The 19,220-nt window shown below is 37.3% G+C and overlaps 1 protein-coding gene across 4 annotated transcripts in view; it reads left to right on the top strand.

Annotated features, from left to right (window-relative positions):
* Window positions 1-19,220, top strand: part of LOC122815438 — a 243,515-nt gene that overhangs the window by 136,058 nt on the left and 88,237 nt on the right. For all 4 annotated transcript variants that reach the window (XM_044087929.1, XM_044087928.1, XM_044087926.1 and 1 more), the window contains one exon: window positions 2,473-2,589. In XM_044087929.1, coding sequence (XP_043943864.1) covers window positions 2,473-2,589 — 117 coding nt within the window. The remainder of the gene's footprint in view (window positions 1-2,472; window positions 2,590-19,220) is intronic.

Below are 19,220 nucleotides of genomic sequence, written 5' to 3'. Positions count from 1 at the left end.
GCAGAATTGCAATACAAAGAATTATAAAGAATATACCAGTGCAAGGTATAGCTCACATGAAATATAACAATGTCTGTTCTTATCTCTCCCACTCTACCTAACCTACATTTCCTTGAGTACTTTGGTGGCTTGTTTTGCACCACCCATTCAAGATGCTCATTCCTTTTCTCTGTTATCTTTTCATATATTGCAGGCTGTGTATTTTCCTCGCCCATCTTTCCATCTAAGCTGAATTCCCGCACATGTACCCCTTACTGATTTCTAAATTCCCCTCATGTCCTCATTTCTCTTCTAGTTTTAACAGGTTATAGATTGACCACCCTATTGCTGCATATTGCTCTCATCCCATTACTCAATTGTTTTGACCTTCATTTGTACCCTACAATTTAGCTTCGTAATCTTTTTCCCTTATAGTCTTCATTGCAACAGTAATCTAACTGCAGCCTCACCAATACCCTATGTTTGACTTATTGCTTTTGCTTTATACATTTTCCTTTATTTTCCTGAGGTCATTCTCATTAGCAATACACTCAAGCATTTAGCTAAACTTTACTTTTACCTCCTTATACTGACAATTCTCTGTCTTGTCTGTAGTACAGGAGTATGCCTCTATGTTGTCTTCATGGCTAGCCTCTGGAATTTTCTTCCCAAATCTCATGCCCTGCCTCTAATGTGCTGTGTCCCAGATACAACACTTTGCATTTATATGTATTAAGTATTAGTTGCCATCTATTAAGCAGCGCTTCTACTCTGTCCAAATGCAGTCTCTGTCTGTCTGCACCACTAACTCTTCCTTATATCTCCCAATCTGGTGTCATTGGCAGACAAGTTTATTTTGTCTTTCACCTTCATCCTCATTGTAATGTTCAATTACAGACTTAGTGATGAATTCTCAAGGCTGGTCTCTCTGGTAACTTGTGTTTTTAGAGAAAACTTTCCTTGCCACATTATGTCCCACCTCAAGTCACCTTTCCATTTATTTAGTGAAATTTAATCAACATGTTACTCGCCCTAAACCATCAAAACTTCTCCAAGTTTCATATACAAGATAGAAACAAAGCATCTGCTGAAAGCCAGGCATATCTTTGCACTTTACCTGTCACTCTGTCAGAACCTGGTCAAATCCACATAAGAGGAATTTATAACCATGAATTTGTGCTGGATATTATTATGGCACTCATTATTCTCCAAAAAGTAAATTAGTCTTTCCCTCAGGATTTTGAATATGATTTTGTACACCAGTGAGGTCCGATCAATCAGTTGTGTCCTCCATGATTCTATTGGCCAGAACTGTGAGAGGACCTAATGGTACCACAGTTAGTCACTTTAGTACCCAAGAGAGAACCTCTGCAGCCCTTGGATCTTATCTTTTCCCAGTGCCTGAAATGCATTCTTAAACTTTCCCTGATCACATTCTTTGCTCGTCCACTTTTGCCCGCTTCTCATATTTTCTTTTCTCATTCTGGCACTCACTGTAATTTTCTTTTTCCATCCTTTACAGGCCAGTTCATTAATTCTTCACACTTTCCTAAGCATATCTTTCATCCATATATGATTTTTCTTCTTCCTTTTTCCTTCCCCAGTCCAGCCATGACCTTTCTGCTTACCCGTGTATCAATATTTCCCATGGTTCACTCATCCTTGGGCATCCATCATTCTCCCATGTTTTCTACCTTAATTTGTTGTTGCCTAGCTTTCTCATTTTTTGCTGTATAGTATTTCACCTGGTCCAAACATAACCACCTCACCATTATTTGTAATGACACTGTGCCATGGCATTGCCATGTCCCTGTCAATCTTGATTATAGTCAGAGTCCCTGTCATTCATACTGCGTTGGTCCCTGCTGTTTCCATCATTGCCTACAGGTCTGTCTTAACAGAATTTGAATGACTTCTGACCATGTCTGAATCATATTTCACTGAAAATGCATCCATGAAATTGATGCTACTTGATTAAAAGTAATCATGTATATGTGTTGGGGGTAGCTCCAAGGTTGCAACCTGTTCTGAGAAGGGAATTACATTGTTCATGTTTTTTTCAGTATAATGCATTTTTGTGAACCATGACTAGGTAAATCAAATAACTCCCTTGATATGATTTTCACAAGAGTCCTGATTTAGGCAGCTGTGCCCTGCAAGGAAAGAAAGAAGCAAATTAAAACTGGTGTGCATTCTCACCTGTTAGTAGAAAGAATTTGATCTTGTGAGGATTGTAAGCTGTCCTGTGAAAAGTTATGTTTCAGTAATAGATGCCCCACACTGAGTGGAAAGTGCAGTGAGAAAGGAGAGAGGGATTTTCAATGAACTACGAAAACAAATCCATAATTCTCATGCTAGTGAGAAGTATACACATTTGCATGCTTGGCATTGGTTGTCTGCTAGGTAGACACATTTTATTCCATAAAACAGAAAGACAGAAAGAAGACATATTGGGACAGGCAGAACATAACAGATAATATGATGTTATTGCAGAGACCCTCAAACTCAACAACGTTTGGCTTGGAACAGTGACCGTCTGTGTCTTCATTATCATTGTGGCTGCTGTTGTGTCCTGTCATGGCAACTGCTCGTGTAACTGCTTGCAGGGAGGTAAGTGCATTTGACATTCCTTTTGCTTTGTCCTTCTTCCATTATATTGAAATTACCATGTCTGTTTCCCCACTTACCCTTCTGCACTGTTGCCTGGCTTTTGGCTAGTTTCCTTCCACATCTATAGAGAACACGATTCCAACATATCAGAACTATGGCTGTCATTAGAAGGCATACAAAGGCATCAGAGCTAGCATAGCATTTGAGAGTTGGACTGCCAAGCATTCCCTTGAGCATTGGGAATCTTCCTATAAGCTATGTGTAAACAAGCAGGGAACATGCAACAATGGAGTTAAAGACAGACATACGCATCTGTACATGTGGCACATTGGCATGCACAAGTATGTGCTCATGACCTTCTCCATCAATGACTAGTACCACAAGGTCATATTCAGACATCTGGAGATATGAGGCATTCCTTACTACTGGCAGTCATTTTGTTTGTCCAGTGGTACTTTTGTGCTATTCCAACTTTCATCCACAAGCCTGTTTTCCAAGTTAGCCTCCAAACAGTATCTTAATAACCTTAGCTCCTCTACGTATATTTGCATGTACTCCTATACAACTCATATAATGCATTAATATGTTTTACTATCAAAATGTGGAATGGCACTTATGTGAAACTGGGATGGCTGAACGTGTGTTTTCCAGTTTCCGTAATGCCAATCTGGAAATGTTCGAATCCTCATTAGTGAATGGTTGTGTGCATTCACTATTATGGAATCAACATTCTAATAACAGATTGCACTACAGTGGAGATTGGGAAATTTACCCTTTTCCTCACTGTAGTGCGATCTCGGAGTTGGAATATATAATGGGTAGGGGGTGTGGGGGGAGCAGCTCCATACGTGGGGGGTGCAGGGCGGCTTGTACGTCTGCAAAAACATTACCAGTAACATGGAATTTTGACATTGGAACTTCCAGTGTTTGAATGGCGATTCTGTAGTTACCATTTCTGAGATTTAGTAATTTTGTATTACCAAATTAGGATAACGAATTTGATCAGAAAGTGGAAAATTGTTTTGATTTTCCACATTTTGATAGTAAACCCATTAACACAAATGCTTTGTTTTATGTATTATTTGTTGTATTTTGGCACCAAAGCAGATCTCCAGCTGCTGATGGATTGTAGAAAAGAATGTATATCAAATTTGTATAGCAAAAAGCATTGTGGGAATCATTGCTCAACGATCTGCTCCAACACTGTGAAGATATTTCATTTAAGTATGTAATATGCCCTTTTCCCATTGAAAACTATCAAGAACAGCAGTGGATTTATAGCATGTCATCCATATCCCAGGAATTACTCTACCCATTTATAAATGTACACTAGGCCAAGAACTGCTACACATGCAAGGAAAACACTAGCTTATTCTTTTTCCATAACAAAAGTAACCTTTCTTAAAGCTTTTAGCTTACTGATTTGTATGTGAGAACAATGATTCAAAGGTAAACAGTTGAAAGAGTGATGTCTTTACTGACCACATCAAGCTGATGTTTATCCCCAATGTTTTGACAATGCCTCTGTTTACTTGTCAGAATATTTTGATATGGAATAAAACAAATGCAGGAAATAAAGAGATCAGCAGTAGATTTAGTCTGCAGGAGTCCTACAATAGTACTTTTCTACCTCTAAACTGAGTGAAGAGCTACAAATGTACCTTTGACATAAGTTTTTTTTGTTTCACATTTACTTTTGTTATTTCTTGAAAAAGAAGGTGTGATCAATCACTATGCTAATGCATTTTCTTATCAGTCTCAGGGGTATAATATGCAATAAATTATAATGGAATGTCAGCATGTCTCCAATCTTTAATTAACATGCATTGTTAATATAAATAATGAGTCACAATGGTGCAAAGGTTAGTGCTGCTGCCCCTTGGCTTTGTTTCCTGGTGGGGTACCTTCTACATGGGGCATTTATGTTCTCCTTCTGTTGGTGTGGATTTCTATCAGGTGCCTCAATTTGACCCCACATCATAAAGACATGTAAATCAGAGGTCTGAGTGTAGGTAGGTATGCAGAGTATGCATGTGCATCCTGGAATGGACTGGCATCCTTTCCAGGAATGGCTTTCAACTTTTAATCATTCTTTGCTGGGATACACTCTAGATCGTCTGTGACATTGAGCAGACTAAAGCAAATACCAGAAAATAAAGTAATACATTAATAAATATAAGCAAAGGAATCCATCATTGCTATTACGATAATACCTTAGTATTATTATTATTATTATTATTAATGCACTTCTAATAGTTTTTAACCATATATTGTATTAAAGAAGGACTATGTATAGAAAAAAAAAAAAAATATATATATATATATATATTGTGCATCTTATTATGAAATTCCACATAATCCAAACTGGGCTGCTGCACAAATAATTTTTCATTTTATTTTTTATTTCTAACCTTGAATGCCCCCAGGTGACAGACATCCTGATGTGAACTTCTTTTACTGGAAAGCTATTTTTGCCCATAATGCACTGTGACTGCACAACTGATGAAATTAAGTTGCCCTAAACTTTCATATCACATTACAATTTTATTCATTTTGAATGGAAGTAGTGAGAAATACTGATAAGTCTGAGAATTCTCAGCAGAAGTATCAATGACTGACTTGCAGTAATTCTTACATACTTATGTCCTATATATATATATATATATATATATATATATATATATATATATACTAAACAGTCTGTAAAAAGTGCTTGTAGAAATTAGTTCAGTTATTCATTGATAAAGTGGTGCTCCTATACCTCAAAGCTTGGATATACTCTAATATTCTGGGGATGTTGTAATTGATGATTCCTAAGAAAGACTAGTAAAAAAGCCTACTAAAGGATGAAATATTCACAACCCCATCTTCACTAACATAGCCCTCTCCTGTACTCTCCATTTAGTTCCTCCATCACTGGATAACATTGACTATAGCTTTGTAACCCCATTTACAACCCCCATGAACATTGTGAATTTAAAGATTTCAGGAAGGTGAATATACACAAACTCTACAATGAGAGTTCCAAATCTGATTGCACTACCACCAACCCCCATGCAGCCGTAGTGACTATTTATGCTTAGGAGTTCCTGTCTCACTTGGAGAAGTGTTTAGATCAGGCAGGCCCCCAAATAACTAAAAATATATCAGGAAGTTAATAAATAAATGAATTTAGTGGTCTCTAGTATAAACAAACTTTAACATAGGAAAAAAATCCTAACATCCTGCAACAAACGTAATTCTGCCCACATTAAATATTCTATCAAAGGGATCAACAAAAATAAAAGCATTATCAGCAGGACCAAAGCTGAACATGAACTGAAACTGTTATAAATCATTCCTTGACGACATTAAAAATCTAGGAAACAATACTGATCAATGCTCTGAATTAATCCAAAAATGGTGTCACCCACTCTAGAGCAAAGGACATAGGATTATTACTGGCCGGCAGATTTAGAATAAATTCCACTTAAACCTCCACAAATCTCTGACTCCCTGATGCTATCTAAGATCTTGAAGGAACATGCCTTAAATGTGTTCTCAGAAGTCAAAATCCCACTTCAGTGAAATCGAGAATATACTTGGTTGCATAATAAAGAGTACCAAACTCAGCCTTGCAGAAAAGAATACTTCCTGAACTTCTTTAACTTAATTTTGGTCACAGGGTACATATCCAAAGCTTGTAAGGCAGCTCCATAAGGAGAGGCCCACCACAGAACCAGGTAAGTAAAGACTCATCCGTCTGACTAGTTTAATCTGCAAGGCTATAGAAAACTTTACTTCAAACTTCATAAACTGCAATATCAAAAATCGTACACACCTTGACCTTCAGCAGTTTGGCCCATGGATTGTGGTCATACAGCCCTCACGGCTTATTTAAATCTGGCCAAAGCATTTGACACCTTTCCCCTTTCTGTTATTGTTAATCAGCTAATAGATCTAAATGTGGCCTGATACATGATAATTTTTAATTGGAAACTTGAGAAATGATAGAAACCATTTAGTAAAAGAGTGGCAGATGTTACCTCAGAAAACAAAAAAGTGACTAGTTGGGTCTATATTAAAACAGCGAATGCTTAAAATAGCAAACGGTGTATAATTGACCAAAAAAATGAAAACACAAAATTCCGAACAAACAGTCTGGAAAAAAAACAAAAAACAAAAAAAACACAAAATAAAGTGAGGGGGCTTTGCCCCCTACACCCCTGATGTGGAGGGCTGTGCCCCCACACCCCCTACTTAAATATAAACTCCGAGATCACACCACATTGGAGGAAACGGCAAAGTCCCGAAAATGGCCCAGTGATTTTTTTTCCCTAGGAAAAAAATCGCTGTTCTGTGTCTTCGGGATTTTGCCCTTTTGACATTTAGCTGTCGATTAATTGCTATATTAAGTGTTTGCTTACTTAATAGGGAACTACTAGTTGTGCACCTTAGGTCAGTGCTGGGACCTGCCCTATTTGGGATTTACTTCTCTACCCCAAAATAATAATAATAATAAAAAAAAATAAAAAAATAAAAAAAAATAAAAAAATATAACCCAGACTTCTGACTAATACATTTTTCTGATGAATGCAAGTTGGGTATTATTGCCAGATCACTCTTTGATGTAGTGGCTTTGCAACAAGAATTAAACCTCAGATACCAATGTTATACTGAAACGGAGTAAAACTAAATGCCAAAAAGTATAAATCTGTTCCATTTTTCAAAAAAAAAAAAATCTGCCTCCAAACTAGAATATATCAAACACCTCACTCCAAATTGATTCAACAATCAAGGATCTTGGAATGGCAGCTTGGTTAACAGCTCCCGCTGTTTTGATCACCATGTAGCATTAGTGGTCAGGATGTCCTTCTGTATTGCATTACTATTATTTGAAGGCGTCTCATCCAAGTTGAAAGATGTTATCATCCCTTTGTATTCAATCTTAATTAGACCAGTTATTGAATACAGTGTCCATTTGATATGTACATTTACAACCAGAAATCACAAGTGGTTCCTGACTAAAATGTATAACTTACCTAAAGACTCTTGGATACCAAGACAGACTTAAAATCTTGCTTCTATACTCAGTGTCTTACAGGCTCTTATTGAGTGATCTGTGTCTTGTTTTCTGTTCCTGTTAGCAACCAAACCTCCTGAACCTCTTGCATCTCCATACGGTCAAAACTGCCTCAAACCCTAGATCCAAAGTCTTAAACTTCCTTTAAAAATGTAAACAAAGCATGCTTGAGGGTCCAATGTACCCGACATTTACAACATTTAGCTCATCTCTAGAATAATAACCCACCTATAACTGTTAAACAAAGTGACACCCATGCATCATTCAAAAACAGCTTTGATGATTGGATAGGCACCAGTAAACTCACCCCTGGCCTGACCTGCTTCTCCCTTTTAAAGGCAGGAAATACATCATGAGAGCAGGTGTCAGCAATGTATAAATGGTCTCACAACTTGCCTAATTTCTATGATTCTGAGGTCCTAAAGAGTGGACCTTTGTGAATCTCAAGTCCTGTCTTCCTCCCATTTCTTTTCTTGTGTCAGACGGAGTATCATATCAGCTGACTAACAAAGTGAGACTCAGTGTTTATTTACATTTCTTGAAATAAAAAAAAAAAAACACTCAAGAGACTTCCAGCTTCTAGAAAGGGAAATAACAGAGTTGCAAACCACACTGCACAGTTTAAGAAAAAAATCAATCTATCTATCTATCTATCTATCTATCTATCTATCTATCTATCTATCTACTACTGGAAGTATTTTTATTTATTTACTATTTATTTATTTATTTACATTTGTTGACCTGGAGTGTCCGACTTGACATAGGTCAATTTTCAGAGGAGGCCTGGGGACAAAAGCTCCACAGTTAAAATAAACAGACAGTAGTTACATTGGATTACATAGCGATTAACAATTTAACATAGCAATTACTTACAACATATTATGTTATATTATATACAAGTAGTTTTTAGCAAATCACATTTGTGCAATTGTCCATCCAAGAATAATCCTTTGACAGATAACTATGAATCCTTCCTAATAAAGGTCATCTAAAACAATGAGCTTCAGCTAGGAAAGTCATAGAAGCACTGCTAAGTATGTAGAAGTCTGTAGGGTGGGTACAGGACCCAAGACAGCCAGGATTCTCAGCAAAATGTTCATTTCACAAAATCTCATAGTGCTAATTTCTCCACAGGTGTAGATAACAAAAATAAGCACACATCTTGTCCTTTGTCTCTGGTTCTTTATTCTGATGTACTCTAGTGTCTCTGTTCTTTGATAACCTTAAAAGATTTACAAATTACAAGAAAGCATGATCATATACACTAAATGTGTTTACTGACATTTAAGCAACTGACCAATGAAATTGTGATGATGTGAGGTATTGCCAGCTATGCCAGCTGAGGTAGGGCAGTGGAAGTGTAACATATGCCAGCATAGCTAGCTGGAGTTTTGTAAAGAATTATATGTCATTTGTATGTCAAACTGATTTGTACATATGCTTGTGTTGAAAATGTATTGTAAAGCTGGTTGTGTTAAAAGTGTGCCAACAGTGGGTCATGCTAGACAGAAAAGAAATGCACCTGTATGCCAGACTGTATTATGTAACTGTTGAAATGAATATATTGTAATAGAGGATACTGGAAGAGAAGAGGTTAATCTCAGTCAAGCTATGACTGAAAAATAGTCTGAAATTAAACTACCTGGTTTAGGCCATAAATATTGTATCTTAAAGTTTTGATTGCAGCCAGAGACAAAATGTCTGTGAAAACCAGGACTAAGAATCCTACTGTATTGTCCTTAGGGATGAACTTGAACTAATTGCTACCCTGGAAGGGTGGAAGCTTTTGAAATTATTTTATAGCTTCTAGATGCAATAACACATCCTAGCAAAGCTCAATGTGTGTGTATTATGACAGATATGTGCTAGATTCTGGTTCAGTTTCTAGTAACAGGGCTAGTATGGGAACCAGAAGTCTAATGGCCAGTTGTGTGTGATGTCATTTTGTAATCCACTACTGAAATGACGTTTTAATACTAGATGAGCCAGAAGTCTCAGAGCAGTCTGTTTGTGAAATCTGACAAAGAAGGACCACCCACCCACATCATCTTGCATTGGTCTATTAGTGAACTAGGGAAAAGTAATTCTTTAGTCAGTCAGGAAAATATAGTAAGATTAGTTAAGTATTGTTTTCTTGCATCTGTGTGAACCTTTCCATCTGTGTTATTTTTAATATTTCCTGTGATTGAAACTCTAGTGTTTATTGTAAATAGCTGCTTAGTATTTTCATGCTCTTTTATTATTCATTATGTAGCTGCGATGGTATGGCGGTAGCGTTGTTACCTCACAGCAAGAGGTTCTCCCGTTCGATTCTCGGCATGGCTTGAGAGTGCCTTCTGTGTGGAGTCTGCATGTCCTCTCCACAGTTGGGTAGTGTTCGAAAGACATGCGTGCGTAAACGGGCATGTCTTCGTCGAAGGTTGAGCGTCGAGCTGGTACATCGGTGTTTTGTAAAAATCTACTGCCAATCATTAGTGGACCAGAGTTCTGCTGTGGTGACCCCTTACCGGGAAAAAGCCGAAAAGACAAACAAACATTTAATATATTTAAACTTTTCATTGTGTCTGGTCGTTTAGAGAATATTTTAACCTTTGAAAGATCTTATATTTATTTGGTGACACTGTGGCTGCTGCTGAAAGCCTTGCAGCATTGGTCAAATACTACCATTTGTATTAGTATTAATTTTACTCAGTAAAATTGAGTACCCTTGTAAGAGCTTTAAAGAAGCTGGCATTGGAGTGTTCTGGTGGCAGTATCTACCTTATAGTCTGGGCAGAGGGGGCATATCTGGTAAATCTGTGCCAGCCTTTCCCAGGTACATGTGTGTGGAAATCAAATCTTAAAGAGTGTGCTTCTTGGAGCAGGGACACAGGGCACTGGTTTCACAGAGAGGGAGGTGGAGGACTTGGTTTGGAAGACTCGGCTGAGGACTCAACAATCATTAAAAGTGAAGCAGCAAAAACAGACTAAACTGTCATCAATTGCTACCCACACAAAGTTTACATCACCAGATTATTAACTATTGGGTATATACCTTCATATATAATCATGACTCCTATAAAAACCACCATCTTAGCCATTGAAACATAACTCATTAGCTATGTCAAGTTTAAAATGTTATATATAACATTATTCAAGACTAAAATGATTAACACTGTAATCATACCTCTCAATGTCTTAGTGCAAGAATATGGACAAAACCTAAAATAATGGGGGGAACAAAGGTCCAAAAATAGGGACAGCTTTTAAATATTGCTCTTATAAATTCAAGAAATGTGCATGAATAACAGGATTTGAGTTAGCCTGCATTTTCTGAAGGATGTGAAGTCTGAAACTCAAAAATATGTCATTATTTGGCAGCATCAATACTCAGTGTTTTGTCAGAAAACCACAAATTTCACGGGGAACAGACGAAAAATATGAGGCAAAAATCTGGACAGTTGAGAGGTATGACTATAATGTATACACTCTACAATTAGCACTAGTAGAAGAAGACCAAGTAAATAATATAGATTAAAACCATGAAAAGGTGCAGCAATCTCTAGCTTAACAGCTAACTGAAACTGTAAAGTTTAAAATTGTAAAGGTACTATGCTTTTTTTCAATTGAATTGCCTAGTATATTATCTAATATACTATTTAATACAATGATAGACAATTCAAGCTAATAACAAATCTTGTAAGCCTGACCAGAAGCAAACAAATTCTCCTGCACCTCAAATCCCAATGTGCATTCAACCTACTTGTAAAATCTCTAGTATAATTGTCATCATCACCTTTTACAGGTCCTTGAAGAACATTTCTATATAAAACATTCTACTTATTGAGAAAAGAAAATATTAAGACCATACCCTCCTGCTAAGGTTTGTCCAGTAAGTGGAAAGACAAAGAATAACAAATCACGTGCCAATTCGTGAACACTAAGGGCTGTATGAGTTGCCATTTCAGAAGGTCTTCTCCCTATTACTTGACCCATAGGAGACAGACAGAATTTATGAAGTACATCAGGAGTGACATGCTGGTTACTTGCACATTTGCCTTCCTCTGGATGTGAACAGTTTAGTTTTAGACTGTGAACTGACGTCCAGTTACCATCACTTACCAACTTCAGCAGGTGCTCCATAAGGTGGGGGAGATGCCTTTGGAAGGTCTTGATACAAATTTGTTTATCTTTCACCTCCAGTAAATTAACCCCACTACTGCTTCACATATATTGCCCACACAACTCATCACACTTAAACTCTACTACCCAAAGGGCTAAAGAATAACATAGTGACACTCTCTGAAAGTAACTCTTACCACACCCCTACACCCTACAATCAAACTACCCACAATATCCATGAGTGATTTAGGGGTATTGAGGAGGATGGGGCAGGTTTCAGCAACGCAATGGGGATATCAAACCTGTATGGTGCTATGTATCCTTAGAGCTTGGAGACAATTTCGCACTTAATGCCTCAAAGAAAGAAAATGTAATTTGATCTCTGACTATTCTTTAGGTCCCTTAGGGTCATTATTGCTGCTTGAATCCAAGAGGGACAATGAAAATATCCATCACCCCCATATGAAGAGCAGGCTGGCCCCAAATAAGATGGCTAACCCGATTCATGTCATTAGTTTAAATGTCCTGAATGTTGAGTGTTATAACACTAGCAGTTTGAACACCAAACATGAAAAAAAAACATCCCCTGCTAAATATATATACTCTGTGATCTCACTACAGCAGAGAAAGGGCCAATTCTCTGATACTTACTGTATCGTGATCCCATACAGCAGGTTTCCAGTTTCTCCCTATACAGTAACATTTCTAATTTCATTGTTTAGGTTTCAAAGTTATGCCTTTCAACATTTATGTCTGTTGAGATACTACCATGCATTCTCCCATAGATAGTGAGTATCTATTCATTTCCAAAAGATTGCTGAGCCTGAGAAAAGGCTGACATATGCACTGTTTTCTGAGATGGGGTAGAATTTTCACTTGATATCAACTTACTGCTGAGGTTGATAGGCTATTTAAAATTTTAGCCATAACAAAGAGTTATTTGGGTATATTATAAAAAGTAGGGGTGTATAGGCTCAAATTCATCCCTTCATTCCATGAGTTTAACATGCTTGAAGGAATCTTATGACATTTCAGTTCTGTTTTTATAAATCACTGATGAACTCTGATCAGTAGTAGAAAACACACTGAAAAAGATCATTGGCATTTATTTTCACCTAAAGTAAAAATCATCTAACACAAATGATCACAAATGTAAACAAATGCTTTACATTTGCAATCACAAAAAAAATAACTGAAAAGTTTACTTTTATGTGCGTGCTTCCACCCCGAACATCCCTAGAAATTAGATGAACTAACTCCACAGTTGCATAACCACAGAGAAAACTCCTGAATTATACAACAGTTCACCAGATGAAGTTTGACTGCAGTACAATTTGACCATTTTCACCACAGATATGTTACCAAAAAAGTCAGCAAGCGATCAATGAGTTTCCCAACCAGACTATTGGCATCTGGCATTTCCCATCCTATACAGACTGTTCAATCAACTCCTGAATATTTATTAGCCACCAGTTAGCATAAGATGTAGGCATATGAGGAAGGACATAAAAAACTTAGGTACAAACATCATTTTAACTGCATTGATTCTCCCTACCAAAGAAAGATTCAAAGATACAAACATCTCCAAGCATGTGGAGATGAATAAATGCTGCCAAAGTGGCTTTAAGTTTAGGTTGACAAGCTGCACCCTTATTGGATGTATATAGATGCCCAAATATTTGGGAGGATTCATACAAATACTAAATGGGACATGATTGCTATTACACAAATTCAGCTGTACCTCATTATTAATAGCATGTTTCAGAATCTTACTTTTTTAGATGCCAGTCCCAAGACTTAGATCGAAATTCTCTAGAATATCGTTAACAACAGATGGAACTTTTACCAGATCCTCAGAAATGTCAGCAGCTTACCGAGAATGCCAAAAGCAGTACCCCATCCTGGCTTCAGACATCCATTGACACATATGCCTATTACTGAGGCCCTATTTCAGTAGATAGCCATGGGTCTTGTAGGTCTATTGATAAAATCTAGCAATAGCTGCTGATACTGTCTAGTGATTATTAACAGTACTACTACATTTCTGAAGCAGTACCTCTGGAAAAAGAAAGTGTTATGTCAAGATTTAAACTTTTCTCCATGGCAGGGATTCAGAAAGACATACAGATGAAAGATCCTCATTTATTTCTAAGGTAATGTTCCTGCTTTGCTAGTGTTTTAAATTAAAATAGTTAACACACAATTGTGAGAAAAGAAAAGCTTTGTCAAGATATATGTGAATAGTCAGCATACAAACATATTATAATCACGATACAAGCAATACAATGATGTGCAAAATAATTCAAATGTAGATCAGAACGAGTGTTTAGACTAACAAAGTTTATACCCATAATATTTTATAATAGCAAGCTAGTGAACTTTCATAACAATGCATCGTTGTGGAGAGTATAGCACAGTGTATGTGGCCAAGAAGACATGACAGAACAGGATAAGAAAGAAGTCAGTCCATACTTAAGACAAATGTGATATGAAGAGGGATAATTAGCCTGAAACAGTCAAAAGCAATGTCAAAAAGTGGTCGGTACCCGGTACCAAATGACACGTGAAAGCATACTTAGGGCTGACAGACTATTGCAAAATTTACATTCGACTTCTCTCCCATAGCCTGCCCTCTGACAGACCTTGTAATATTTGACGCACCTACCCAGTTAAGATGGATTATAGTTTCAGATGAGGCTTTTAACTAGTTGAAAACTATCTTATGTTCAGAGCCAGTCTCGGTTGCCTTGGCTTGACTAAGCCCTTTACTACATACACGGTTGCATCCTAAGTAGGATTGGTAGCTGTGTTATCTCAGAAAGTAGGGGCGAGGGACACCCAGTATGCTACCACAGAAGGACGTTAAGTAAGAGTGAGAAATGATGCTCTGCCATAAAATGAGGCTGCTTCACTGTTAAATAGGCAGTAACTTCTTTACAGCATTACTTACTGGAATGTAGCTTCACATTACTGACTATGCACCACTGATGGGGGGTGGTATAAACAAATTATGTAGGTGTATTATATCATAGCAACCTCTTCATTTCACCATTGCACATAAACTAGGTAGCAGCCAAAAAAATGTGGATGGGTTACCCCAGTCGCATAACCAACCCCGTTCAGTATAGACCTGTGAGGTTTATGCTGTGATGGGGGTTTTCAGTCATAAAAATGTTGTTCTGATGTGTTGTATAGGTAATATATATTGATGGTAATGTGTACAGACAATATACTACTGTAGTACAGACCTTGAATGAGGGTTGCCAACCATCCAGAATTCTTCTGTATTGTCTGGAATTAAGGGACACTCTCCAGAAAATAGAGATTGCCTTTTCTGGACAGTGTAATGTCCGGAAAAAATAAAATCAATTGTGGTGCACCTCAGCAGATTAATTTTCTTTTAATTAAAAAAAAATGTTCTTTTTTTAAGGGCGTTCTTTTCTAAGAACACCCTATGTGTTTGGTCTCACAGATGCAGAAGACGAAAACAGGTCACAAACACCTGTTGCATTTGTGCGACCAGTTGTTTATGTTAATTTGAAATCAAGACGTTTGGACTGCAGAGCGGATGCTGGCCATGAAAGGACAAGTGAGAGGCTTGAATTGCATAGTCTATTCTAAATCACCTGTCAAGGGCTGAATTTTAGTGTCAAGACATTTTCCCCTCACAGTGAGTGATTTCAAGATCAAAAGTGAAGACTTTTGGTAGACCCTGACTAGAAGTGGGAAATACCAGGAGATACAATGGAATTCATCTGGCTCTGCTCAAGGAGTACTAGGAACCTTACCTGTAGATATGTTTGAGTTGCAAGGCAACTTAAAAAAGACTACAATTCCAAACCTGCAAACTGAATGGAGTATTGTGTTTTATTGACAGGCATTAAAAAGTAGACTGATGGACACAGAATTGAGCTGTAAGTAACAAAAAAGTGTGTTTGTTTTTGTTTTAAGTTCAAAATTAAATTTGATTTGATTTTTTTCACTGTAAATAATCCACATTTAAGTTAAAGAAACTGTTTCCAGTGCATTACATCTGCATATGTGGGTTTATTTCAAGAAAGAGAAAGAGAAATGCACAATCATTGAATCACATTTTATCAGCGCCAGCATACTAAATAACGCACTCATCCACAAACAAAGATAATGAAAACAAAAAAGAGGTCAAAAGGTCAAAAACGGAAACAAAACAGTTTCCTTTTCCAGTCTTATAATAAAGATCCTGCCACTACATTCAGACCAAAGTTCTCTGAATAGAAGTAATATTACATAAAGGAATTTTCTAAGGTAAGGAGTAGGGGTACTGGTTAAGGACAGGCTTAGGGGTAGTGTTAGCATGCATTGCTAAGGTGGACCCCTGCCCCAGCCCATAACCCTAGCATGTGAACTGGTGATTCTTCCCTCCCCTTGGAAGATGCCCCAAGATGTCATGTAACATCACCCCCACTTCCTCAGTGGACTTAAAACACAATAGTGTTTTGGTAGTCAGATTGTGGTGTTGTTGCATAGTCCATTTACTCTTTCGGTGAAATAATGCTTCATTCATCCTTTCCTTTCTCATTAACTTCAAGCCTGAGGGATTGACCTATTATAGCTACTTTATTTTATTCTGGATTTTGTATGCTGGTAGTTTTATTATCTCATGTGCTAAGAACATATTTGAAGAAGTACAAATAAAGGGACGGTAGCATGTGTGTGACTTCATGGAAGAATTGTCATCCTAGAGGCTATATTGAGTGCACTCTTTAGTCTGCCTTTTTTGAGGTGAAGCCTGCAATGACTGCCTTTCTTGGTATTAGCTATATTAATGTCTGCTACAAAAAATACTGAAAAGGAGGAAATGCCTTCTGAAAAGGAAAGCACCTTACTTCATTTTCTCCTGATTTTTGAGTTTCAGTGCTCTTTCATCAAACTATTACTCCTTCTCCCTAACCTGATAAATGCTTTCATATAATTCCCCCTCTCTTGTAGACAGGGCATTCAACATCTTTCACATTCCTTTCTTCTGAGCTCTGATCTTTGTTCTTGTTTTCCATCCTCACATGGAAATGTTGCTCATGTTGCCCTGTACCTTGTATCATTCTAGCAAAGCCCATCCCTTCTCTTAGTTTTGTTTTGTCTGGTCTATTGTATGCACTTTTATTAGTTCCGTCTGTATTTCTATCCATCCTTTTTTCACTCCTTATCTATTTCTCGGTTTCTTTTTGTCACCCCCCCTAAAAAAAGAACCTTTTGCCAGTTATACTTTTGTTGTAATTATATTACTACACAGATCATTCCTGAAAGCTTGAATTTGTTACGTCTGTCTTTGTGTGAACCTGTCTCATATTTTCTTTACCTTCCTGACACTCAAATTTACGTAGTTATCTAATAATCAGAACTCTTTAAAAAAAAAAAGCTGCATCCCTTTTTCCAGGAAAAATAATGTAATCATTTGACGCTTGTCAACATTCTTTTCCATGATGATGCACTCACCAGCATAAATTAATATGATACAATGCATTTAATTTAAGCACATCTATATTTATAAGCCTTTTGTCATGCCTAATGTGCAGCATGAGTTATATCAATAGGAGAGAGCATATTTTGTTTCATATATTTAAATACAAACATTATCTAGATCAGTGCTACTTCTTAAAAAGGACCACTACCTTTGGATATCTAAAGTTCTATCCCCACCATCATTTTTGAACCCATTTGGACGTCATTTGAGCAAAGGTAATTGCAGAATATATGTGGAGAATTTACAGTAGGTAGTCAAATATCATGTTATTATTTATTTGTTTTTTTTTTTTGGATGTGGGGGGCAATCCAGAGTACCCGAAGAAAACCCGCACAAACATTGAGAGAACATGCAAAATGAAATAAATTAACTTACAAACTATATACATGATCCAGGAACTGTAAGGCACATAAAATGCTGCATATATCTAATGTAACCACCATGTAGATCTGAATCAGTAAACACATTTTGAGAAGCTAAAATTTGTGTGGTACAAAGACCAAGAGACTAAAGTGTCGGCCATGTAGCATGCTTAAAATCTGCATGTGTAGGAAGTTACTAGATGTAAGCAGAATGTTAATGAGGTACGTTTAACAACTTTGCATTCATAGATTCATAGGCAAGTATTAGGTTAGCTGTCCTTGCAGGCCATTTTAGGCATAGCCAGTTTCACTTTTTGTGCTCGATATAACCTATCCCATTTGGTTATAGACTGGTCTTACCCATCCCATGATCGATAATTATATAGTACCCCTAATGAGAATAATTGGGATCCTACCATAGATAATTTGAGGGGCCCCATCCATGAGATAAATATTTAAGAACTACCTCTGTCCATTAATAGTATAGGGGCAGTCCTGGGGTTAATTTTCTTTTTCCCATTCTAAGTTGTGCTTGAATATGGACAGTGATGAACTTTGTTTTATGTAGATGGGGAGTCTCTTCCACAGCAGCTGTATTCTCTGTGAGATATATGTGTCCCTCCAAACCATTCTGTTGCTGTTGCAGAAGAGGCATTCCATACAAAGGCTTAAGTACCTAGGCCAGATTTAGTGCTATAATATATTAACTAGCTTATCAACAGCAATTACGGGTCGGTTGTGAAATGCTTGTTTTAGAATTTGAAGATTTTTGTTGAAGTAGCATCATTCCTTTACGATTTAGTTAGCAATGCAGCACAAAGTTTATAGACAGTGAGCTAGGAATGACTCATATCCAGAGCTTGATGTCCTTAGTGCCCAGTTATATACAATGTGCTTCTGAACATATAATTTGTTTTTTTGCACCCCACAGCTGACTGTCAACTACTACTAGCTCCTCTCCTCATTCACTAGGTCAACCAGAATAAGCTTAACCATCCCTGGGCTCAACTTAGCCCTTGCCAAAGGACAATGAGGACATCGGTGACTTTGGGTCAGAATTATAATCTGGTCATGGAGTGTGCTGTAACCCCCAGTACACCACATCAGCTTTGTTAGCACTGCCAATGGGAGGAACATCCACGCATATACAAGCTCCCGATTAAGAGGTACACCCATTGTAGCAAAGAGATCTCCAGCCTCTTAACCCTGCTATTGCATGGAGCCTATGCTGCCCCCTCTTCCTCCCTCCCCAGGATTGACAAGTTGATGTTGGTTGCTCACTCTCATCCTCCTCCACCCAGCCCCTCCAGGGATCATGCTGTTAGTCAAACTGAGCATATCATTTTAAGGTCCGCCAATCAGCAGATACTGAAACAAATGTTCTGTTATATTTTGATCATTTGCATTCTACTAATATCTCTAAATACATAATATTAGTTTATAAACAGTTCTACTCCAAAATGACGTAAGGGGCCATTGTGCGAACATGAATTGCTTTTATTATCCAAGGCTCCTTCTCTCGGCAATATAATCTTTTTCATAAGTGTATGACACATTTTATGCCATTCTTTTTTTTTTCTAAGCTGTTTTGTCCAGTTAGAATGGC

This window comes from Protopterus annectens, chromosome 11.part0, assembly GCF_019279795.1.
Source record: "Protopterus annectens isolate FY-2018-M chromosome 11.part0, PAN1.0, whole genome shotgun sequence".
NCBI classification, from domain to species: domain Eukaryota; kingdom Metazoa; phylum Chordata; order Ceratodontiformes; family Protopteridae; genus Protopterus; species Protopterus annectens.
This window is presented reverse-complemented; position numbering and strand designations above follow the sequence as displayed.